The sequence below is a fragment of the Monodelphis domestica genome, chromosome 4 (assembly GCF_027887165.1).
Source record: "Monodelphis domestica isolate mMonDom1 chromosome 4, mMonDom1.pri, whole genome shotgun sequence".
NCBI lineage: Eukaryota > Metazoa > Chordata > Mammalia > Didelphimorphia > Didelphidae > Monodelphis > Monodelphis domestica.
The window spans coordinates 412,016,591-412,043,010 of NC_077230.1; the positions used below are offsets into that span (position 1 = coordinate 412,016,591).

At 40.9% G+C, this 26,420-nt stretch overlaps 1 protein-coding gene across 1 annotated transcript in view; it reads left to right on the forward strand.

The window, feature by feature from the left end:
• The window catches only part of TTC34 (tetratricopeptide repeat domain 34), a 62,818-nt gene that overhangs the window by 31,531 nt on the left and 4,867 nt on the right, over positions 1 to 26,420 (forward strand). Inside the window, exons 5-7 of the mRNA XM_007491692.2 lie at positions 3,102 to 3,268; positions 8,409 to 8,679; positions 9,408 to 9,622. Coding sequence (XP_007491754.2) covers positions 3,102 to 3,268; positions 8,409 to 8,679; positions 9,408 to 9,622 — 653 coding nt within the window. The remainder of the gene's footprint in view (positions 1 to 3,101; positions 3,269 to 8,408; positions 8,680 to 9,407; positions 9,623 to 26,420) is intronic.

A 26,420-nucleotide genomic window follows, 5' to 3' on the forward strand; every position in this document is an offset into this window, starting at 1 on the left:
AGGAAGGAAGGAAGGAAACATGGACAGACCGTGCTGACCATTATGAAGAATGGTGTCACACTTATAGAAACAAGAGTCCCTAAATTGTACCTAGGTATCTTTGTAGGTGCATATTGACTTAGTTTAAAATATAATGTTATCTATGTTTTATTGTACTTCTATTTATTTTGCTAACTATTTCCCAGTTTTATATATAAACCCTTACCTTCTGTCTTAGAATTGATACTAAGTATAAGTTCCAAGGCAGAAGAGAGGTGAGACAACTAGGGTTAAGTGACTTGCCCAAGGTCACAAAATGAGGAAGTTTCTGGATCCAGATGTGAACCCAGGATCTCCCATCTCCAAGCTTGGCTCTCTATTGGCTGGACCACTAGCTGCCTCCCCAATTATATCTTAACCTGGCACTTGGAAGTATTATGGATTGTTTGACACCACTGATTATTACTGAATACCAGTAGAATGTCAGCCCCTCAAGGGCAGGAATTGACTTGATTTTTGAATTTGTGCCCCCATCCCAAAGTTTGGCACCTCCTTCATAATGCTTGCTAATTTGCCAGTTGTCTGGTTGGTTGATGGAGGGTGATGTGGGTCTCTTTGGATGAGGAGGAAATAGTCTAGAGAGGCCTGAAGTCTCATCTCTATTCTTTCTCATCCTTGCCCAAATCTTATTCCTCCCTCCATACCATTGCTAATGTTCTTCTACCTGAATAGATACCTTCCCTGACTACTCTCTACAGCAATCCAAGTCCTCCCTGTAGTGGAGAGGGTGCTGGATTTAGAGCCAGGAAGCCTTGAAAAGAAGACTCAGAGGGATAGGAAAGACTGTCAAATGGAAGAGTGGTTAACCATGCTCTGCTTGGCCCCAGAGGGCAGAAATAAGACCCACCAAAGAGGACAAGTAACCTTGATGTCAGAAAAAACTTGGAGAGGGCTGTGTCATTGGAAGACTTCAAGTAAAGATTAGTCGACCTTTTATTGGACCCATCGAGGAAGGGATTGTTTATCAGGTAGGAGCAGGAGACCTCTAAGGTCTCTTCACTTTCTGAAAATCTGAGTTTCAAGAGTAATGGACAAGAGAGTCAAGGGACCTGAGGATTGGGTCTCATTTTGCCCTCTCCCCTTTGCTTAGTCCTTGACTCCTCTGGACCTCAGCTTGTGATATGGTGGGTTTAGCTTGATTCCTAACACTTCTTCCAGTTCTAAATTTTGTGATTTCCTTGAACAGAGGAATGGGTTTGGAGTTAGGGATCCTGGGTTTGAATTTTCAGGCTCACATGTTACTAGCTGATTCTTCTTGTTTAAGCTGCATCACTTTCTCAGACCTCTGCTTCCACATCTGCAAATGAAAAGTCCCTGATTAGGCAACTTAGCTAGGTGGCTCAGAGCATCAGACCTGAAGTCAGGAACATTCATCTTCCTGAGTTCAAATCTGGCCTCAGACATTTCCTAGCTGTGTGACCCTGGGCAAGTCACTTAACCTCCATTGCTTAGCCCTTCTACCTCTCTTTTTCCTTGGAACCAATACATGTTATTGATTCTAAGACCAAGAATAAGGATTTTTTTAAAAGCTACTCCCAATTCTTAGGTATTCAAATGGGATCATAAAGAGTCAACACTACTGAAATGACTCAACAAAAGAAGAAAAAGATCCTTCCAGCTCAAACATGGTGTTCAAAGATTTGGGTTACAATTTTGGGTCTATTATTTATTGGGTATTTAACATCAGGTAACTTTCTCCCCCAATCTGGGCTTCACTTTCCCCATCTATAAAACGAAGAGGTTGAACTAGATGATTTTCAAGGTGTGGTACAATGGAATGAGAGCTGGATCTGTCATCCAAGGACATGGGTTCAGACCCAGCCTCTGATATTTACTATCTGTGTGACTTAGGACAAGTCCTATAACTTTTCATACTTTTAGCTCTCTTATCTGAAAAATAAGAGATTTTAAGTAGATGGTTCCAAGTTCCCTTCCACCTCTACTGCTATAAATCAACGATTCTCTTAATAGACATTGGACCAACTCTGGCTTGACTTGTTTTTGTGTTTGTTTTTAATTCTGAATTTAAAAAAAAAACAAATAAACTGAGCACTTCCACATATATTTAGAATAGAATTGAAGTATTATATGAAAGATTACAAATCTCTATTCTGTAAAATTTTGTAATTTTGTAAAAATTTTGTAAAAAAAAGTTTTGTAAAATTTTGTAATTTTGTAAAAAATTTGTAAAAAAAATTTTGTAAAAAAAAAGTAAAAATACTTTTAAATATTTAAGAAATTTAACATGTAAAATTCTTCTACTTCTGATTCCTTCTGACCTTCCTTTGATACTCTCTTTTGGGGGGGGAGGAAGGAAGAGGGAAAACCCATCCTTAACATCGCTCTGTCACTCTTTCTCTCTCTCTAACCATGACCCCATTGAAAAATAAAACACAATAAAACTTTCATAACACATATGCATTTTCAAACAATACAAACTCTTTTGTTGCCTGTATCCAAAAAGGGAAGTTCTATTCGGCTTCCCCAGGTCCCCACCTCTCTCTCAGGAGGTGGGGAACACACTTCATTATTAGTCCTCTTGAATCATGATTGACCATTGTGCTAATCAAAGTTCTCAAGTCTATATTGTGGTTACTCTAAAATTGTTCTTCTGGTTCTGCTCACTTTTTTGTATCAGTTCATCCAATTCTTCCCAAGTTTCTCTGAAAGCATCCTCTACATCATTTCTTGCAGCACAATAGCATTCCATTCCATTACATTCATTGATCACAATTTGTTCAATCATTCCTAATTGATGGGTACCCCATTCATTTCTAGAATTTGTTTTTATTATGGTTGTCAGTGATGTCAGTTGTGTTTACTCTTTATGACCCCATTCAGGATTTTCTTGGCAAAGATTCTACAGTGGTTTACCATTGCCTTCTCTGTCTCCTTTCAGATGAGAAAACAGAGGCAAACAGGATAAAGTGATTTGCTCAGTCTGAAGGCTAAATTTGAATTCAAGTCTCCCTGGGTCCAGCCTCAGCACTCTATCCACTAAGCCACCTAGCTGCTCCCAGTACTTAATATGGCTTAAGTTCTCTATCTCTTTTCTTCTCCAGGAAGCCAAGCCAGGGAATCTCTCCTGACCAGGGCCCGATGCTATGGCCACCTAGGCCAGAAGAAAACAGCCATTTATGACTTCAACACCATTCTTAGGATTGACCCTACCAATGTGCAGGCTCTGTGTGGCCGGGCATTCATGCATTTGGTTCTGAATCAGAAGAAGGTATGACTGTCTGTTGTTTGGCCAAGTAAGGAGCTTTGGATGATGGACAGCTGGGCATAGCTGCCATCTAAGTTTTCTGTACTGGGTAGGATGGACCTTAAGGCTGGGCTTACTCTGACCAAAGATCAAAATGGTCCTGTCTCAATTTATGGAAGATTTCAACATATATAAAGATAAATCTATAGCTACATATAGATAGAGTTTATATATTTGTATGTTCATGTATACTATATAAACATATTTGTATATATTAATATATATTAACATTTTTAGGAATATACATTCCTAAATTTTTAATCCAAGCCAAATTTTTATAACTGAGTTCTGTTTTCCTAAGGGTTTACATAGAGCCTTCAGAGGCTTCAGAGCTATTTGAGTCTTTATTTCCTCCCCACCAAGCAGTTAATGGTCTGTGAACAAATGCTTAAATGCAGTTGGGGAGCTTCTCATTTTAAAGACACTGTTCAGTGAATGGGCTGATTATAGGTTTAGAGCTGAAAAGGACCTAAGAGATCACAGGATCACAGGGGACTTAGAGTAGGCTTCAAATGCCCCCAATGTCCCAGGACTCCAGGTTGTCCTATCTCAAGGACAGTCCCTACCCCCAATTCATATTTTTGGCTTATTTTGCCTCCATTCTAAGGTTTCCCTGGGAAATATCCAAAAACTGCGTAAATAGAGTTTGTCTTGGTCTTCCCAGAAATGGGTAAAAAGGTTTTTAGAACTTTGGAAAATTCTGAGTAAACTAAATGTGTTTTACCTATAATGGCAGCATCAATCCCAAATTGTCCTTAGAAATGGAACCACAAAGAAAATAGGGGTAAGAATACCTTGGTGGATGGAGAGAGGGAAGGAAGGAGGGAAGGAAGGAAGGAGGGAGGGAGGGAGGGAAGGAAGGAAGGAGGGAAGGAAGGAAGGAAGGAAGGAAGGAAGGAAGGAAGGAAGGAAGGAAGGAAGGAAGGAAGGAAGGAAGGAAGGAAGGAAGGAAGGAAGGAAGGAAGGAAGGAAGGAAGGAAGGAAGGAAGGAAGGGAAGGAGGGAGGGAGGAAGGTTGGTTGGTTGGTTGGTTGGTTGGTTGGTTGGTTGGTTTCTACTTCCAGACATGAGTTTGGGAATATGGAAGAATAACTACAAAGAAATCTTCACTACCTCTTTAGAAACACACACACACACACACACACACACACACACACACACACACACACACACACACACACACTTCTTCTCCACGAAGTCCCAAGGAATCTTAAATTGAGTCTCAGTTGAACTTCAATCTTTGGCTTTGGTTTGTAGTATATTGTAGCTATTGTCTCCATATCCTGTTTCTTTGATTTGGCTAAGCACTAAGGACAGACAGAGATCAGTGTACAAGTGCCTAAACTTCCTTCAGTCTCAGTTTTCTCCTCTGCCAAATGGGAATAATAATAGTACCTACCTCATAGGGTGATTGAAAGGATCCAATGAGACAACACATGTACAGTCCTCTTTAAATCTTAAAGTGCTATATGAATAATAGTACTATTATTATTATTATCCAGTATCACATATTGTTGATAGTGACAGATCAAGGATTCAAATCCACCTTTCATTGTATAGTTGGAAAGGGTGATGATATGGTGAAAGAGACCTGGTTCTGATCACAGTTCTTGGGCCTCAGTTTCCCTCTCTGAAGAATGAAAAGGTTTAACTAGATGGCCTCTAGGGTCCCTTCCAGTCTTACTCCTCTTATACTATGACTCCAAATCTACCACTGTCCACCATGCTATCTCCCCATTTCCACAGGTATAAGAATAGTGGTTCTGGAAAGGATGTAAAATCCCTACTCTTTTGGCCCTGTGCAGGGAATCATAATAGAAAAGGATGGAGAAAATAGTGAAACTAATATCCATAGTGACAAAAACTCCTACTGATGCTAAGATCCATTTGTGAACTCCAACCTCTGTGTTCTTTCTGGCTCCATTTCTGTGGGTCATTGAGAATTGAGTAAAATCTATGCTGTAACTCAGTGAGAACTCTCCAAAATGGGGAATGTTGGGGGAGAGGAGGAGATTCATTTCTTCTTATTGATATACTAAAGATATTTGAGAAACAACATGGTACATTGGGCAGAGAGCCTGCTTGGGGACAGGAAGTTTAAGGCCAATTTGTGACATAACCTACTTCAGTGATCAGGGCAAAGTTACTTACCATCTCCATACCTTTAGGCAGTTCTCAGAGCCTCTGGGTTATAGAGGAGATGCCCAAACTGCTTCAGCGAAGGGAGTTCATACTTCATACTCCAATGGAAGCACAGGGTAAGGCTTTGAAAAGAAAAGAGGCAGGAAAGTAAGCTTCAGGAAACAAACAGTGTATCAGTCATCAGAAAGAACCAAGGGTCAGGGCAGCTAGGTGGAGGTAGGCTTGGAATCAGGAGTACCTGATTCAAAACTGGCCTCAGACACTTCCTACCTGTGTGACCGTGGATAAGTCACTTAACCCCAATTTCCTAGTTCTTTCCATTCTTCTGTCTTAGAGTTGATATTAAGACAGAAAACAAGGAATTAAAGGGGGAAAGAAAGCAAGAGAGCAAGAAAATAAGCAAGCAAGCAAGCAAGCAAGATAGATAGATAGATAGATAGATAGATAGATAGATGAATAGATGATAGATGGATGGATAGAGAGAGATAGATAGATAGTTGGATGGATAGATGGATGGATAGATGGATAGATAGATAGATAGATAGATAGATAGATAGATAGATAGATAGATAGATAGATAGATAGATATCTGGATTCAATTTCTACCTTTGACATTCACTGTCTATGTGACCATAGGCAAATCATTTAACCTATGAATTTGATTTACTCGTGTCTAAAATGAGGCAGTTGGATGGAGTGATGGGCTTGGAATTAGGAAGGTGCATCTTCATTAGTTAAAATATGGCCTCGGAGACTTACTTGCTGTGTGACCCTGGGCAAGTCACTATAACCTGTTGAAGCTTCCTCATCTATAAAATAAGCTGGAGAAGGAAATGGCAAATCACTCTAATATCTTTGCCAAGAAAACTTCCAACAGTATCCTGAAGAGTCAGATACAACTGAAATGACTGAAAAGTTAGGCAATTGGGTCAGAGAAAGGGTCTAGAGCCTGCAAACATTAGAAAAATGGATAGATGGATAGATAGATATAGATAGATAGATAGATAGATAGATAGATAGATAGATAGATAGATGATGAGAGAGAGAGAAAAAGAGAGACAGAGACAGACAAAGACACAGAGTTGGATGGATAAATAGATAGATATGTGTATATGTATATAGAGAGAGAGAGAGGGAGAGAGAGAGAAGAAAAAACTTCATTTCAATGAAATTCATTCCCTGTAATCTGAAGGATGTTATTCTATGCATTCAAAAATATAAGTCTGAAAATGCATCCATAGGCTTCATCAGACTGTCTAAGTGGTCCAGGACACAAGAAAACTTGAGAACTCTTAGATTAGGTGATAGCTAAAGTCTCCTCCCAGTCTAAAGATATGTGATATGCAATAAGTGACATGTGTGATGTGATGTGACGTGACATGACATGATGTTTCATGGCCAGCAGGACAAGACAGGACTTCCCTGCTCCAGGATCACTTGGCCTCATATTTGGGCTGCCAGCCAGCCTCCCTTTTCTGGCACAAACAGATATGTTTATCAGCAGAAAGCCAAGCTGTCTTTTGATAATTGGAAGTGGCTTTCCAACCTGATGGTTTGCTAGATAAAAGAAAGCCCTTTATGCAGCTTGCCTGGGTTTCTTTACTCAGTTAGCAATGGAAGTTCTATGGCTTTTGCTGGTTCCATTTGGGGTTTTCTTGGCAAAGATACTGGAGTGATTGGCCATTTCCTTCTCCAGCTCATTTGACAGGTGAGGAAACTGAGCCAAACAGGGTAAAGTGACTTATCCAGAATCACACAGCTAGTAGGTGTCTGAGATCACATTCAAACTCCCAAAGAGACATCTTTCTGATGGTCTGGACCTGGCCCTCTATCCCCTGGGCCACTTAGCTACCTATGATAAAGTAGGGAACAAAATATCTAATAAGGAATTAATGAATGATGGCTGGTCCTGAAATATGGTCTAGAAAGGAAATCAAGTCTTGGTCCCTGAAGCCCTGAATGCAAAATCTCTGAGATTATCTCCAATTTATCCAGCCTACATCTTGTTTGTACATGATATAGTCTGTCTCATTGCATTGTGAACTCTTCAAGGTGGGGGCAGCAAAGGCAGCCTGATTCTGCTTGACCCCAGAAGGCAGAACCCGGAGCAATAAGAGGAAGGCAAAACAGGCAAATACAAAGGGAAAACGTGACCATGAGAGTCAGCCAACAAACAAGTATTAAGCATCTATATGCACCAGTTAGATGGTACAGTGGCTAGAGTGCAGGACCTGGAATCAAGAAGACTCATCTTCCTGAGTTCCTATCTGACCCCAGACACTTACTAGCTGTGTGACCCTGAGCAAGTCACTTAATCCTGTTTACCTCAGTTTCCTCATATGTCAAATGAGCTGAAGAAGGAAATGGCAAACCATTCCAGTATCTTTGCTCTGTGACCCTGAACAAGTCACTTAATCCTGTTTACCTCAGTTTCCTCATATGTCAAATGAGCTGGAGAAGGAAATGGCAAACCATTCCAGTATCTTTGCTCTGTGACCCTGAACAAATCACTTAATCCTATTTACCTCAGTTTCCTCATCTGTCAAATGAGCTGGAAAAGGAAATGGCAAACCACTCCAATATCTTTTCTTTGTGACCCCGGGCAAGTCACTTTACCCTGTTTGCCTCAGTTTCCTCATCTGTCAGATGAATCGGAGAAGGAAATGGCCAACCACTCATGTACTTTTGCCAAAAACAACTCCAGATGCAGTCACAACGAATTGGACATGACCAAAAAGTGACTGAATAACCACAATGCACCAGGCACTATGCCAAGTAAAAGTATTTATGTCAAAAATCCTTATGTCAACGAGCATTTATTAAATGTGTGCTGGGGCCAGGCACTGTGCTAAGCCCTGAGGTTACAGACACAGGGAGGAATTCTCCATCTTTCACAGTCAGGGAGAGTTTGGGGGCCCGAGCTGAAGCCTGTGACTAAGCCCTCCTGCTCATTGTCCTGGTAGGAGGCTGTGGACGACATACTCTCTGCTCTTCTGCTGGACATGGTGGGCGTGATTCCGGAGATCTTGTCCCTGAAGCCAGAAGCCCAGGCCTTCATTACTCAGGGCCTCTACTCCCACTGCAGAGCTGGCCTGAACCAGCTGGCTTTGGACAGGGGTCTCCCTGGAGAAGAGCCCTCCAAGAAACTGCTGACTATCGGGGAGGCGCTCATTAAAATAGACGCCACAAAACCAAGCTGGCGCATCCTCCTGGTGGATGTTTTGATTTTGACAGGTAAGAATGACCCTTCCCCAAGGACTCTGGCCTCAGACACTTCCCAGCTGTGTGACCTTAGACAAGTCACTTGACCCCCATTGCCTAGCCCTTACCTCTCTTCTGCCTTGGAGCCAATACTCAGTACTGATTCCAAGATGGAAGGTGAGGGTTTAAAAACAAACAAACAAAAAATATGCTGGAGTGGTTGGCCATTTCTTTCTCCAGTTCATTTTACAAATGAGGAAACTGAGGCAAACAAGTTGTGTCTGACACTCCCTGACCCCATTTGAGCTTTACTTGGCAGAGATACTTGGCAGAGATAGGCAAACAGGGTGAAGCAACTTGTCTAGGGCCACACAGCTCAGAAGTAGCTGAGTCTGGATTTGAATTCAGGTCTTCCTGATTTCAGACATGGCACTGTATGCCCTGAGCTACCTAGCTGCCCTTGCAAATCTTAAAACACTATAAAAATGCTAACTAGTTTGTAGTGTTGCAATGTGATAATTGTTACTGTTCTCATAGAGCTGGAAGGGACCTGAGAAGCTGCCTATTTCAAACTTTTCCCCCATTCAACAAATGAGGAAATTGAACTTAAGTGATTCACTGAAAGTCACCTGGCGGTGGAGTGAGGTTTTGAACCCAGAACTTCTGACTCCAAATCTGCAATTGACCTTCTTGTCCCTGAATTAGCCACAGGTGGGTCAGCAGTTCTTCTGACATTCGTTTCTACATTCCCCCTCAAACAGGTTGCTATGAGAAAGCTCTGGAGCACCTACAGGAAGTCCTTGTCCCCAATCCCAGGTCTGAGCCTGCCCAGGCCCGTCTGGGATTCCTCCAGTTGAAGAAGAGAGACACCATGGCTGCCACTCACAACTTACAGTCCCTGGCTGGAAAAGACCCCAAGGATCTGGGATTCCTCCTGCATCTGCTGGATACCAGGCAGCGGCACAGCCTCTCACAGGTACAGTAAGGACTGGGGCCATCTTGTTTAGATCTCCTAAAAGTAAAGGAAGGGAGAATAAGAGAATAAGCATTTATTAAGCCATGTGCCTCAGTTTACTTATCTGTCAAATGAGCTGGAGAAGGAAATGGCCAACCACTCCAGTGTCTCTACCAAAAGAACCCCACGTGGGGTCAGGAAGAGTCAGATACAACTGGTTTGCCTCAGTTTCCTCATCTGTCAAGTGAGCTGGAGAAGGAAATGGCCAACCACTCCAGTGTCTCTACCAAAAGAACCCCACATGGGGTCAGGAAGAGTCAGATACAACTGGTTTGCCTCAGTTTCCTCATCTGTCAAGTGAGCTGGAGAAGGAAATGGCCAACCACTCCAGTGTCTTTGCCAAAAAGACCCCAGTGGGGTCACAAAGAGTCAGATATGACTGAAACAACTCAGCAAAAATGTGACAGAGGACAAATTTGAACCCAGATCTTGACTCTGTAGTCAGCACTCATTTCTCTGTACCCCACTGCCTCTGCTGTTTCCAAAGAGTAATCTTTTGGTTCAAAATCTAGGACCCTTATGAGTTCACATTGTATTGCATTGAATTCAACAAATCTCAGAGAGGTCCAAAGGATGGGAAGGGTTTTTTCTGACTCCTATAAAGTGGAATGAATTATAGCTACCCTGAACACATCTTTTGTGAGACTCAGATGAAACTATATATATTCAAAGCATTTTAGTGTATGTTCTCAATGGGAAAAGAGGGAAAAAAAGGTGGGATCCTGCCCTCAGGGAGTTCACAGTCTAACAGGGGACACAAGACCACCACTCAATGGTTATTGCTGTTCAAATTGTTTCAAACATGACCTAAGTTTTGTGCTTTCTTGGCAGACACTGGAGTGGTTTTCTATTCCTTCTCCAACTCATATTACAGATGAGGAAACTGAGGCAAACAGGGTAAAGTGATTTGCCCAGGGTCACAGAGCAAAGATATTGGAGTGGTTTGCCATTTCCTTCTCCATCTCATTTGACAGATGAAGCAACAGAGGCAAACAGGATGAAGTGACTTGCCCATACAGCAAGATATTGAAATGGTTTGCCATTTCCTTCTCCGATTCATCTGACAGATGAGGAAACTGAGGCAAACAGGGTAAAGTAACTTGCCCAGGGTCACAGAGAAAAGATATTGGAGTGGTTTGCCATTTCCTTCTCCATCTCATTTGACAGATGAAGCAACAGAGGCAAACAGGATGAAGTGACTTGCCCATACAGCAAGATATTGAAATGGTTTGCCATTTCCTTCTCCGATTCATCTGACAGATGAGGAAACTGAGGCAAACAGGATTAAGTGACTTGCCCAGGGTTACAGAGAAAAGATATTGGAGTGGTTTGCCATTTCCTTCTCCAGCTCATTTGACAGATGAGGTAACTGAGGCAGTGACTTACCCAGGGTTGCACAGCTAATAAGTGACTAGGGACAGATTTGAACTCAGGACTTCTTTACTGCAGACCCAGGGTTCTATCCACTGTGCTGCCTTGCTAAGACAAAAACAGAAATTCAGAGGCTCTGTGTGTGTGTTTGTGGGAGAAGTAAGCAGATGGGGAATGGTCTCCCCTATCCCCACTGCCTCCCCCACTCCCATCTTGTGTCTCACTTAGGCAGCCACAGCAATCTGGGATCTAAAAGCCCCATCTCTGCTCCCTCACCCTTTAGAAATCACTTCTGCACTTCATCAGCCCCTATTAAGCCCACGGCGGCCTCCTGATTCCCTGAGTGCTTCTCTGAGATGAGCATAGGCACACAATTTGCAGTTATGGGTTTAGCTGATGGGGACAGGAGAGCCTTGTAAACAAGAATTAATTTACAGCTTGTAAAAGTTTGTTGCTCAGCCTGACATGGACAAGGCTCTCTGCCTGCACAGGGAGGAGGTGGGACACCCTGTACCAGGGAGAAGCCAGTGGGATCTTATTTGACTGTCTGGCACTCACTGAACCATGAACTATGTCTCCTCCTCCCCAGGAAAGGGACTAGAAAGCAGTCCCAGATGTGGCTGAAATGTGAATACCAGGAATGGAGGTTAAGTTCTGTCTGGTCCAATTCAATATAACCAGCATTAGAGGCAGAGGATGCCTCTGATGTTTCCTGGGGAACCATGCCTGGCCCTCAGTTTCTTCATCTGTAAAATTAGGAGTTTATAACCATGTGGCCTCTGTGTTCCCTTCCAGCTATCCTATGTATAAATAAATGGAGATTTTGAACCTTTGGACTTCATCCCCCAGAAGTCCCTTAGTATTTCCCCAAATTCCCCTTAATCTCCCCTGTGCCTCCACATTTGCATGGTCACACTATTGTTTTATAAGATCTGTAGCTTCTTCCTCTTCCTCACTTTTTCTCATGACCTGGATGGGTTCAGGTAGTTCTTTTGCTTTACTATTATTAATTAAACTTTATAAAATATAATAGTTATTGGATATTAATTTTAAAACCCACACTCACTAAGCTCCTACTATGTGCCAAGCACTAGATTAGACACTGGGAATACAATGACAAAAATTAAATAGCACCCACCTTCAAGGAGCCCACATTCCACTGGGAGAAGGAAGGGGGAAGCAAAACATACATGAATCAATACATACAATGTTTATACAAAGCAAATTCAAGAAAGAGAGACTTAGTAACTTCAGGGGGCAGGGAGTTAATTAACAAGCATTTAATAAGTACCTACTATGTACCAAGTAGAGGGTGGGGCAGATAGAACACCCAAGCTGGAGTCAGGATGAGCTGAGTTCAAATCCAGTCTCAAATACTTACTAGCTATGTGACCTTGGACAAGCCACTTCACTCTGTTTGCCACAGTTTCCTTAACTATAAAATGAGAATAATGACTCACTCTACTTCCCAGAATTGTTTGTGATGAGTAGGAATCAAATGACTCCATGCTTTCATTGAGTCTAATTCCATTAGTTTATAGAAAAGTGAAGCTAACAGAGATGAAGGGACTTGCCCAAAGTCACACATATAATTATTTAGTATTATTAACAAGTGAAAATTTATTTATTAACATAAAATGAATATATTATGTATAAACTGTACTATCCGGGAATCAAGAACTAAAAGTTTTACAGATAGATGAGAGGGAGGAAACAGATAAAGAGGAACACCACTTCCTTCACAGGCAGTCTAGAGAAATGGAGTTGGATCTGACCAGAGCTGAAGGGTAAGAGAAAATTCCCTTCAGTCTCTGTTTCTATTTTCTTCTTTAGTTGATTGCATCTATGATCCCCTTTAGTACATTGAAGATACCTGATTTCTCAATTAGTTTAAATATCTATTTATTAGATAAAGGATTTGGTATAATACATTAGGAAAGAGGGAACAGGAAGTCCCTGAACTATCTTCATCCTGTAGTTTCTTCAGGGGTTTGAAGCTCAAGTCTAGGGACTAAGTCCCAGATGATCTCAGTATCTTTGTAGGTTCAATATGATTGTATTTCTTGGCACAGAGATATAACTTTGAAGGAATCTTCTGAAGGATTTTCCCTGAAGGGAAAAAGTCTCTATGCAACCACTCTGAGACAGCTGGTTAGTCTGGATCTTTTCTGTTGAATGAGGGATTTGTAGCTAGATAGGCTCAGTGGAAATTGCTCCTTTCCTCTTCAGTACAAAAGGGTAAAAGCTCAATCTCCAACTGCTCCCCCTGATTTTCTTAGATGGAAGTTCTATTCCCATCCTCCATTGGCAGCCAGAGTTCTATCTCCTTCTTGGATGAGGTGACATTGCAAATCCAGTCCTTGTATTTCCTTGAATATTTCTCTCTTTCACAAAAGTATACATGATTATATAGAAAATGTAATATAATATAATATTATATGCTATATGATCTTACATAATATAATTAATATAATATGATTAATATGGTATAATATATGTGACATGATATCATATAATTAATATACTATAATAAATTATGTGATATGATATAATAATTTTATTTATTAACAAGTAAAAAATTCCTCAAGGATAATATATTCTGTTAAGGGGTCATTATATTATTGTTGTCATTCATTTGTTTTAGTCGAGTCTGACTCTTCATGACTATATTTGGGTTTTTCCTGGCAAAGACACTGAAGTGGTTTTCCATTTCCTTCTCCAACTAGTTTTATAGATGAGGAAACTGAGGCCAACAGGGAGAAGTGACTTGCACAGGGTCACACTGCTAATAAGTGCCTCAGGCCAGATTTGAGCTCAGGAAGAGGAGTCTTGGTGCTATGGTGCCACCAAGCTGCCTGACATGTATGTGTATAGATACATATGTGTTATCTATGTTCTTTCTCTGTGTGTATATTACACAATGTGTCCATGACCTTTATGTGTACATGTGTGTCTATTGTGTATATGTGTTGTGTGTGTTATATATGTTCTTTCTGTGTGTACATTGTATATATTGTTATGTGTACAAGTCCTCTGTGTGTATTACATGTAAATTATGTGCATATGGTATATATGTTATTTAAAGAACAGAGTTCTCTACCCAGCCTTCACCTCAAGTGTTAGAGTAGAAATTAGGTCAGATGTCCATTGACATCAGCCTTCCCAAGAGTCTATCTTGCCTTGAACCCTATTGTTATTGAACCCTAGGGCAAGGCTCCCTGCATTTGTAGTCTCTGAGTTACCCTTGGGTAATTCAAGATTCATCCAGACTCTTGTAAATTTGTACCCTAGTGCCTAGGAAACAGCAAGTGCTTAATAAATGTTTATTGACTGACCAACTTTTCCTAAACCTTGGAACTCTTCCTAGAAAAACTTAGATTTAAAGTGAGAGGCTTTGACTCAGAATCATTTCTCTCCCTTCTACTCTCTGTGATTCCTCAGGTAGTTATTTCATTCTTTTGGACCTCAGTATCCTCATCTGTAAAATAAAGGGGTCTATAAGCCCTTCTAGCTAGAATGGAAACTCCATGAGGGCAAGACTGTAATTGCTTTTGTCTTTTTGTTCCCAGCATAGTGCCTGGAACATACTAAATGTGTTCTTATTATATTAACTAATTAATATATGTACAGATATAATTATTACCCATTATCATTATCTATTTTAATAGCTTTTTACATTTTAATAATATATATTATAGATACTATCTAAAATTATCTATATAAAGAATTATTATATTATACTAATAAATGCACAGTATTATATACCATATAATATAACATGCTATATAAATATTAATTATATATAATATATCAATAAGTGTTTGTCATTGATTATACAATTATTATATTAATAAGTGCTTGTTGATCATTAATTTATTTCAACTGTGATTGCAGCATCCATCAATAGATAATTATTTATTAAGCACCAGTTGTTTGCCAGTCAATGAGCTAAGTGCTGGTGATACAAGAGCCTTAGAATCCCTAGAGCTCTGCCCATCCTCAGTAGTCTAATTTGGTACCAATCCAAGAACAGGCCAGAGATGTGCTCCAGGATTCACTACCTACTCCCTTAAACATTTCCGGAGGAAGCCAGCTTTCTGCCTTCTTGATTGGCATTTTAAGGGAAAATCTGTTTTCTGGATTAGTTGCTTCTGAGGGATGAAGAGTCCGGCTTTATCTCTCTTTTGTTTGGCAGCTTTGGAGAATGGGACTTTAGTGAAATCCCTCCTGCCTTCTCTAAAGCCATCTCCTTTCTTCTGAGAGGCTTAGAGACTTGAAGATTCCTGCCTGGCTTGAAAAGGGGTAGAGGGTGGGTAGCATTAAAGTCAAAAATAAAGCTTTTGATGTGTCTGACTGGGAAAGGGGAAGGCTGAGGGAAGTCAAGGGCTTATTTGGATGTGCCCGGTCCAGGGTCTGCTGATAGGCACCCTCCTCTCACCTACCATGGGCTATAGACATAGTGAAGGAGGAAGCCTGCCCTGGATCTGATCACCCCTTTGTATTCTCTGATCAATCCCTTTAGGCTTCTCTGGAAATGGTGAAATGGACCTTCCACCTTCGAATTAACACTGGGTATTTTCCAAGGCAAAAGAGTGGTAAGGGCAAGGCAATGGGGGTGAGGTGACTTGCCCAGGGTCACACATCTAGGAAGTGTCTGAGGCCAGATTGGAACCCATCTCTAAGCCTGGCTCTCAATCTACTAAGCCACCTAGCTACTTCCTGGCCTTATTTCTTGGTAAAGGGCAGACCAGCAACTGGAGAGTAGGACCTCTAGTCAAGGAGCAGCCACTTCCCATTTGGTGGCCTCCTAAGGAGAAAATCCTAGACTTGTCCTGTTATACCCCACATGACACAATTAGGGGCAAAAGTCAAAAGAGGCAAAAAGGCATATTTGAGCTTTGAAAAAAAAAGAAAAAAGAAACTTCCAGGAGTAAGATTCCCCCTAGGGTGGCATGGATTGCCAGGAGAGGTGATGAGCTCCTCATTCTCAGTCCCTTAATGGAGATTCTGTAGAGGAAATTCTCATTTAGGTGTGGGTTGGGCTAGATGACCTCTGAGGCCCTTTCTGGCTCTCTCTTTATGAACTCTTGATCATCTGACCCATGTGACCTTAGACCAGTCCCTTCATCTCTCCCAGACCTCAGTTTCTTCGTCAATAAAATGAGAGAGTTAGTCTAGATGGCCTCAGAGGTCCCTCTGGCTTTATTCTAGGAGACTATGATCCTTCTTAAACCCTAAAGAATGTTTATTTATTGCCCCAGTCTTCTCTTCCCTCTCTCCCTCCAATTTCTGAAGACAAAAGTGGATTAATCAGAATGCATTCTGTAAGCAGAATTTACTCAAATAACTCTAAATGAACTTAGAAGAAAACCACAACCAAAACACTGCTTCCATCTTGAAGAGGTAATGAGTCAGGGTTGGGATAACCATTCTAGGGAGCCAGAGCCTGGGGGCAGAGGAAAGAAGGCTGAGCTGTGAGGATCTAATCTGCACACCGAGTAGACTTAGCACACACTGTACCCTTTGAATGCTTCAAATTTAATGTCCTCAAGATGCTTTTGAAAGCCATTTGGGCTGAAGCTGTGACTTGGCTTGAGCTTTCCAATCATACACATTAACTCAGTCAGAAAAACAAATGGATGGCACACCACTGTGAGTTCCACTTTGGGAACAGATAGATGCTCTCAGGAAGCCATTTTCCCATCTTAAAGATGAGGAATATTTCATGTGGCTTCTTGAGACCTCAGCTTGGGATCTTGCAGGGCAGACCCAGACTTGGAAATCGAGAAGATCTAAGTTCAAATATCGCCTGGGCACTTCCTAGGTATGCTATCCTACGAGTCACTTGAAGGCTCCCAAACTTGCTTTCCCTCTCTGTAATATGAGGGTGAGTGGTTGCCCATCAGAGTATGCTGTTGAGAGATTCTCATTTGGGTCTGAGTTGGACTAGGTAAACTCTGAGATTCTGTCCCATTCTTAAGTCATCTGCTTGTAAAATGTGTAGCTCCTCTCTTTGGACCTCCATTTTGTCATCCATAAAAGAAGATAATGGACCAGAGGGTTTTTTAAAAACTCTTCTGTCAGAATTGATATTAAGCATTGGTTTCAAGGCAGAAGAGTGGTAAGGACTAGGAGATTGTTGTTAAGTGACTTGCCCAAGTTCACACTGCTAGGAAGTGTCTGAATCCATACTTGAACCCAGGACCTCCTGTCTCCAGGTCTGACTTTCTATCAACAAGGTGCCTCTGGACCTTCTTCCTCTAATATTAATATCCTATAACTAGATATTAGCTGACCAAGTTTCAGACTCTTTACTCTTTATTCTTCACTCTTCCCTGTGTAGCCCCCTACTAGAGAACTCACACACACACACACACACACACACACACACACACACACACACACACACACAAGGAGAAACTCCAGCTAGCACTGTAAAGGACTCTTTTACAGCCATCAAATACCAACTCCAGGTAGCCTGAGGAGAGATGGAACAGTCACTCCAGAATTACTTGATTCATTTAAATTCAATGAACATTTACTAAATTCATCAGTGAGCTTGGGGATTTCTACTGCAGGCATGTGAAGACTTCAATGGCAGAAAGGATAGTTGAGAACGATTTTGTTCCAACATCCATGAGGGTGGCTGAAGCAGGCTCTTAGAATGTGGCTAGACATCAAAGAAGCCAAGGTAGTCTTGACTTTTGTTTCGCCATTGGTCTTGGACTTTTCCCCTCATATTCTGGCCTTCCTACAACATCCACTAGACTCTGAAAGAGAGAGTAAGGCTGATAACTTTGTACAACTCTGCCTCACTTAAATCCAACCCACACACAAGACATCACCCTCAAGATGTCATTGGTCCTCTTCAAAAACAAAGGACAAATAGCAATTAATTACCTTACTACAATTAATTAGCTTACTACACAAAAGGTTCTATATACATAGTGCATGGTTCTACAAAAGTTTTTTTAAATACATTTGCATTGGTATCTTTCACATTAGCATCAGCTACATTGCCCCAAATGTAATCCCCCCATTTCTATCCCAGAGATCCATCCCTTATAACAAAAAATAAAAAGGGAAGTGAGGGAGTGGGGAAACAGTTCAGTAAACCTATCCAACATATCTGCCATTCTGTGTTCCACACCCATAATCTCCTGTGTCTGCACATGAGTAGGAGGACATTAAGGTGCCTTCTCATAGCTTTTCTTCAAGGACAGTTTGGGTCATTATAATTTCACAGCATGCAGATTGAATTGGTTTCTTATGATCCTTTCTATCCATATTGTTGTAGCTATCATGTATGTTATTTCTTGTTTCTGCTTAGATTGAATCAGTTAAGGGAAATCTTCCCAAGCTTCTCTGCCTCCATCACATTCATCGTTTCCTATAACACAGCAATATTCTGCTTAGATTAAATCAGTTGAGATAAATCTTCCCAAGCTTCTCTGCCTCCATCACATTCATCGTTTCCTATAACACAGCAATATTCTGCTTAGATTAAATCAGTTGAGATAAATCTTCCCAAGCTTCTCTGCCTCCATCACATTCATCATTTCCTATAACACAGCAATATTCTGCTTAGATTAAATCAGTTGAGATAAATCTTCCCAAGCTTCTCTGCCTTCATCACATTTATCATGCCCTACAGCACAGCAATAGTCCATAATATTCAGCAATTCCCCAACGAATGGGCATCAACTTTTCTTCCAGTTCTCTGGTCCCATTTAAAAAAATGTTTTCTATAAAGATTTTGCTAGAATGGGTCTTTGGTTTAATCATTGACCTCCTTGGGGATCTTTTCTAAGCAGCAGAATTTCTGAGTCAAAGGATTTAGGCATTTTTTTACTCTTACCTAATTCTAGGAATTAGGCAGTACAGTGGATAGAACACCAAGACAAGAGTCATGAAGACCTGAATTTAAATCCAGCCTTATCCACTTACTAGCTGGGTGACCCTGAGCAAATCACTTATCCCTGACTGCCTCAGTTTCCTCCTCTGAAAAGGAGCCAGAGAGAGAAATGGCAGATCACTCCAGTATCTGCCAAGAAAACTCCAAATGGGATCACCCAGAGTCAGACACAACTGAAAAACAACACTTAATTCCAAATTGAAAAGGCTTTTTCTTAAAAGATGCCAAAGCAGTGACTGATTTTCAGGTTATCTGTCGGTCTGGAAGAGACAGAGGCATCAGGGTCCATGGGCCCCATTTTAGGAAAATCCAATATACCAAAATCCCAGCTTTCAAAACCAGCCAATTAGAGGGTTATTGTCCACATTACAAAAGGAGTTATCTCCATGTTCCTTTACAAAGCCCGTGGCCCAGCATGCATCAGAATTAGGGTTCACTTTGACAAAATGAGGCGCATGTATAACTTTGTAGGAACACATCTGTTGTATAAGATAAGAAGCCATCATGTGATTCTATAGAAATGTTTTTGTGTGTGTGGCAATGACCTTGCTTCAATGCTATCCTTTGGGGAATTAGTTGAAAAAGGCCTAAGAGACACCAGCAGATGAAAGCGAGAAAATGCTGCCCATTCACAAACCGTGGTATCTTAGTGGAGATTAAAAATTGATGGGGAAAAGCCAGCTCCAGAACATTGACTCTCTGTAGTGCTCAGGCCGAGGAATTAAGGTATTCATGGGAAAGCCATGGGGTTCTTGGCAGAGAGAGCTCAAAAAATCCTTTTGAAAAGAGGCCACCTTCCCTTGAAATGTACAGGCTCACCCAGAATCAGGGCTGGTCAGCCACTGTGACCCGTCATGGAGCCAGAAGCTTTTCTACCACCCGTCCTACCAATGGGCCATCCAGCTGCCATTCCAAGAAGTCTGGCAGGGAGAGGCACTTTCTGGTTCCCAAAGCAGCCTATCCTGCATTAGGAGAGCTGAAAATGTTGCAATGGTTTATTTTTCCCTTGTAGTCTGGCTTTCCTACAACATCCAACAGTTGTTTCTAGTTCTGCCCTTTGGGATCAAGCTGAACAAGGTTAACTGGCAGTCTTTAAGTCAGTTGACATTTGAAAGCAACCACCATCCCCATTTCTCTACCCCTGCCAACTTTTTCTCTTCTCAGGCTGTGTCCTCAGTTTCTTTAACAGAACCTTAGACAACACAGTCCCAGTTGACTCACTCTGGACACATGCCCCTCTGGACACATTCCTGCTTATCACTGGCCTCCTTAAAATGGTGTGTCCATTTTAAAGCTAAAGGTCATCTTCCAGGTGTGTTCCGATCAAGGTGGAGGAAAATGGGACTCTCACCTCCTAGGTTTGGGACTCTAGTCACACAACTAAATATTGCATTTTCCTTTTTTTTTAGACCCTTAACTTCCATCTTAGAATTAATACTGGGTATTGGTTCCAAGGTGGAAGAGCAGTAAGGGCTAGGCAAAGGGGTTAAGTGACTCACCCAAGGTCACCCAGCTGGGAAGTTTCTGAGGCCATGTATTTGCTTTTTATTTGATTGCCAATCAATCAATCAATGAATCAACCTGTGTTACTGTGCCAGACAGAGAGGATACAAATGGAGGCAAAAGATAGTCCTTGGCCTCAGAGCATCCTGTTGAATAAAGAAGACAACATGCAAACAAATATATGCAAAGCAAGCTTATATATGGGGCAGCTAGAGGGCACAGTGGATAGTGAGCCTGACCTGAAGACAAGAAGATCAAATTTACCTTCAGACATTTAGGAGCTGTGTGACCTTGGGCAAGTCACTTCATGCTTTTAGTCTCAGTTTCCTCCTGGAGGAGGAAATGACAAACCACTCCAGTATCCTGGCCAAATAAAACCCAAATAGAGTCACAAAGAGTCAGACACCACTTCGATGATTGAACGACAGATTCTAAAATGTCCAAAATACTAATCCACATTATTTAATTGTTTAATTTCTACTCTGTTCAAATAACATGCTAGTCTAATATTCAGAGAGTCATCAGTCTAAAGCTAAAGGACCTTGGACATTACCCAATCCAATTGCCCCATTTCTCTGATGAGGAAACTGAGACCCAAGGAAGAGAAGTGACTTTCTTAAGGCCACAAAGGTAGTAAGAATGAGAGGAAGAAACTGAAGCTAAATCCTCTTAATATTAGAGTGAGTGTCTTTCCACAGTAATCTACTGCCTCCCCTCTATCAAGGGTTTATGTTTGATTTTCATCTTTATTTACTTACTTGATTGTTGAGGGGATTTATGGATGATCATCTTATTTTTTCGCCCAGGTTTTGAGCAAGGAAAGCTAACGTGGGGAGAAGAGCTTTCTATACTGCAATATGCTAGGAGGTGGGGGACCCCACATGCCATATACTCCTTCCCCTCCTCTCTCCCTCTTTCCACCCCCACACCTCCAAGGACTCATCTGCCCTTATTTAGTGGAATTGAGCCTTGGTAGAGTTTCTCTTGGCAATTTACACATCCTCTCTGGACCCAGGTCTGGAGAAAGCCTAGTCTACTTGTTAGAAATAATGAAAAATCCATTAGTGCATGGAGGGTCCCGGCTGTTTTCCTTGCTGACCTTCACAAACAAGCTTTTGGCCTATGGAAGGTGAGAGCCAGAGAAGAGTGTCGACCAAGAGCCAAGAAATGGGCCAGCCTTTAGAGCTGATGGCGGTCCCCCACCCATTCCTCTTCTGAAACCATGAGCGCTAAGCATCTTCCTTCCTGCAGCCTCCTTTTCTCCTCTGCAGGCTACTCCCTCCCCTTGTCCTCTGCCTGAGTTCTTGCTGTCAGTTGTGGGAAACACACTTTCATGTCTTGGAGCCAGTTTCATGCTGTTGCTGAGGCCATAAAAACAAATGAGCCGGCATTAATGGCGCAAGAGGCTTTTCTAATGGGGAGCTCTTGGATTAACCCAGGCAACAAACAAGTCTGTTCCCTATTGTAAAAAGCACTGATGAGCAGGTGTAAAGGGGAGGCTCGAACGGAGCTTGGAATATTTTGGGCTTGGAGGGTTTCCAGGGGAAGTTTTGGGTCCATGAGGATGGCTACCTTTGTTGGAACCCCAGTCGTTGTCGGGAGGGGAAGAATTCAGTGGTACCTGCAGCAGGACACCTGGAAGGGAGCGAGCCTTTGGCCACTTAGTCCTATGCTTATCCATCAATCAAAAAGCATTTATTAAGGGCAGTGGAGAGAGCATTGGGCTTAGATTCAGAAAGACGCATCTCCCTGAGTTCAAAGCCAGCCTCTGACACTTACCAGTTGTGTGATTCTAGGCAAGTCACTTCATCCAGTTTGACTCAGTTCCTCATCCATCAAATGAGCTGGAGAAGGAAATGACCAACCACTGGAGTATCTTTGCCAAGAAAACCTTATTTTAACATGGAAATAGATTCTGATCAAGGACACAAGTAATACCCAATGAAATTGCACGTTGGCTGCGGGAAGGGTGGGTGGAGGGGAGAGAGGGAAATAATGTGATTATTGCAACCAAGGAATAATGTTCTAAATTGACTAAATAAATTAATTCAAATAAAAATAAATAAAGGGGGGAGAATTAAAAAAAAAAACAAGAAAACCTGTTTTAGGAAGATTTCCAAAAGAGCTGGAAAGACCTACATGAACTGATGCAGGGTGAAGTAAACAGAACCAGGAGAATATTACACACAGGAACTGCAATATTGTGGAATGATCAACTGTGAAAGACTTAGTTGCTCTCAGCAGTACAATGATCCAGGATAATTCTGAGGGACTTATGACCAAGAATACTATCTAGCTCCAGAGAAAGAACTGATGGAGTCAGAATGCAAATGAAAACATACAATTTTTAGTTGCCTATTTGGGTTTATGTTTTGGGGGTTGGGTTTTATAAGATTACTCACTTACAAAAATGAACAATATGGAAATTTGTTTTGCATGATAATACACATATAACCCAGATCAAATCACCTGCCAGCAATAAGAAGGGGAAGGAAAGAGATTGGGAGGGAGATAAGTTTAATTATATAATTTAGGAAAACTTGTGTGGAAATTTATTATATGTAATTAGTAAAAAATAAATAAATACAGATGAGAAAACTAAAAAATAAAAAATAAAACCCTGTTTGCCTCAGTTTCCTCATCAGTAAAATGAACTGGAGAAGGAAAAGGCAAATCATTCTAGTACCTTTGCCAAGAAAACCCCAAATGGGGTCATGAAGAATTGGACATGACTGAAATGACTGAAAAACAATAATTATGTACTATATGCTGAGCTCCTCTGGAGATACAAAGACAAAAACTGATGAATCTCTATCCTCAGGAAGCTTACATTCTATTGAATAAAACAACATAGTATCATAAGATCTCATGGAGGAATCTCAGAGGCTATCTAGTCCAATTCCTTAATTTCACAAAGTGGGAAACTGAGACTAGTGAATGTAAGGCAATTTGACAAGCTAGCCACAGAGTCAGCATCAGAAGTGAGATTTGAATCCATGTTCTCTAACATTAAATCAATGTTCTTTCTATAGGTTGAACCTTGACTGTGTAAGGCTTCAAGTGACAAATATAGGAGTTCCTATTAGTGGCAATAAGGAACTACTGGAATTTATTGAATTGGGGAGTGACATGATCAGATTTCTGCTTTAAGAATATCACTTTGAGGGGCAGATAGGGGACTCAGTGTATTGTCCTGGATTCAGATTTGATCTCAGACATTTCCTGGTTGTGGGATCCTGGGCAGGTCACTTAACCCCAATTGCTTTTACTGCTCTTCTGCCTCAGAACCAATACTAAGTATTGATTCTAAGAGGAAGGTGAGTGTTTGGGGGGGGAGGGAATTATCACTTTAACAGCTGTGTTAAAGACAGATTGGAAAGAGGCAGGGGAACCAATTAGAAGACTAAAGCAATACTCCCAGGCAAAAGTTGGTATAGTGGATAGAGTGCTAGAACTGGAATCAGGAAGATCTGAGTTCAAATTTGACCTCAAAAACTTACTCACTTAGGCTCTGCTGCCTCAGTTTCATTATCTGTAAAATGAGGATAATAACAACTGCTTGGAAGGATTAAGTGGAGTAATATATATAAAGTTCTTTGCAAACCTTAAAGTGCTATATAAATACTAGTCATTATGGCATCATTATGGCAGCCACAGATACAATAAGTGGCAGTTACTCAGCCCAGGTGCCTCAGAGGGTCCGCCATGACTACAGTGCAGAAAGAACTCAGGCTCTGAAGTTAGAGGATAAGGATTACTAGCTGTGTGCTCTTATTCAATTCATTCAGCCACTCCTGCCTCCATTGCTCCATCTGGAAAATTAAGGGACTAAATAAATTAAGAGATACTAAATTGCCAAGAAGGGGAATATTAAATCAGATATCACTGCTGAAAGTCTAATATCTAAAACAGACAAGGACTTGACACCAGTGTATACCACCAAGAACTATTCCCCAAGCAATGAATAGTCAAAGGATAGATGTAATTTTTCAAAGAAAGAATTGAATAGAAGAAAAAAATTGCAAGGAAAGAATGTTCCAAAACATTAATAGTAATGAGTATACAAAGTAAAAGTTTTATTTTTTTCAGTTACATATAGAAACAGCTTTTAACAATTGTAATCTGAGGGGCAGTTGGTGGCTCAGGGGATAGATAGCCAGGCCTGGAGGCAGAAGGTCATGGGCTCAAATCTGATCCAAAACACTTTCTAGCTGTGTGACTTTGGGCAAGTCACTTAACCCAATTGCCTATCCTTTATCTGCTCTTCTGCCTTGGAATGAAAACTTGGTATTAATTCTAAAATGCAAAGTAAGGATTAAAAAAATTATTTTTAAAAATGTCATCTGGCATTTTGAGATCCAGATTTTTTCTCTTTCCTTTTCTTCCCTGAGACAGTAAATAGTCATATAGAATTCAGTGCCATCATGAAATTCATATTTCCATAATCCTCATACCATAAAAGAAGACACATATGACACATACAAAAAGAAACTCATGAAGGAAGTAAAGCAAAAAATGATATATTTTCATCAGCATCCAGACTCCCCACAGTTCCCTCTTTAGCTGTGGAGAGCATTTTCATCATTAATCCTATGGGGTTATACTGGAGATTTGCTTTGCTGACAATGTCTTTTACATTTGATCATCAGATAATATTTCTATTATTTCATATGTTATTCTCTTGGTTCTGCTCACTTCACTTTGCAACAGTTCAGAGAAGTCTTTCCAGATTTTTCTGAACTCATCTTGTTCATCATTTCTTTTGGCACAATAGTATCAAAACCAGATACCACAGCTTGTTCAGCCATTCCCTCAATTGATGAACCCCCCTTCAGTTCTAATTCTTTCTGGCAGAGATTTTTTAAAGCTATCATCATTTTTGTTTTTATGGTATTTAAAATTTTTTATTTAATTGATTAATTAAGAAAATTTTTCCATAGTTCAAGATTCATACTCTTTCCCTCCCCTCCTCCCACCCCCCTCCCATAGCCAACAAGCAATTCCACTGAGTTTTACATGCATCATTGATCAAAACCTATTTCCATATTATTGATCATTGCTCTAGGGTGATTGTTTAGAGTCTACATCCCCAATCCTATCCCCATTGACCCATGTGGTCAAGCAGTTGTTTTTCTTCTGTGTTTCCACTCCCACAGTTCTTTCTCTAGGTGTGGATAGCATTCTTTCTCATGAGTCCCTCAGAATTGTCCTGGATCCTTGCATTGCTGCTAGTAGAGAAGTCCATTACATTTGATTATTTCAGCAGAGATTTTTAAAAATGGAAGCCATCAGTGCTGGAGATGGGCATACAGACACATTGCTTATTAAATTTTCATATGCCCCAAAGCTGGAAGGGAAGAGAGGAAATAAGCATTTATTAATAGCTTACTCTAAAGTCTAAATTTATCTCTTATCAATTTCCATTTCCTAATCCAAGCAAGTCTCATCCTTCTTTTACATGGCAATCCCGCACACACTTTTGAGAAAACTATGGCCACCTCCCCTACTACCACTGATACTACCACCATCACCAAATCATCTCTTCTCTAGGCTCAACAACCTGGGTTCTTTCAATCAATCCCAATATGGCATGGTCTCTAGTACAGTGAGTGTATTAGTTGTCCTTTTCCTTCCAGATTTAAAAAAAAAAAAAAAACTTTACCTTCTGTTTTAGAATCAATAATGGGAATTAGTTCCAAGGCAGAAGATCAATGAGGGCCAGACAATGGGGATTAAGTGACTTGTCCAGGGCCATACAATTAGGAAATGTTTGAGTTCAGATTTGAACCCAGGACCTTATATCTCCAGGCCTGGCTCTCTATACACTGAAGCACCTAGTTGTCACCCTCTTCCAACTCTTTAATGATTTTCCTAAAATGTCCATCCAATCAATTCAGTGAACTCTAGAGGAATAAAAATGAAATATGCCTCCTGCTACAGAGATGAAGGACTAAAAATGTAGGATGAAAC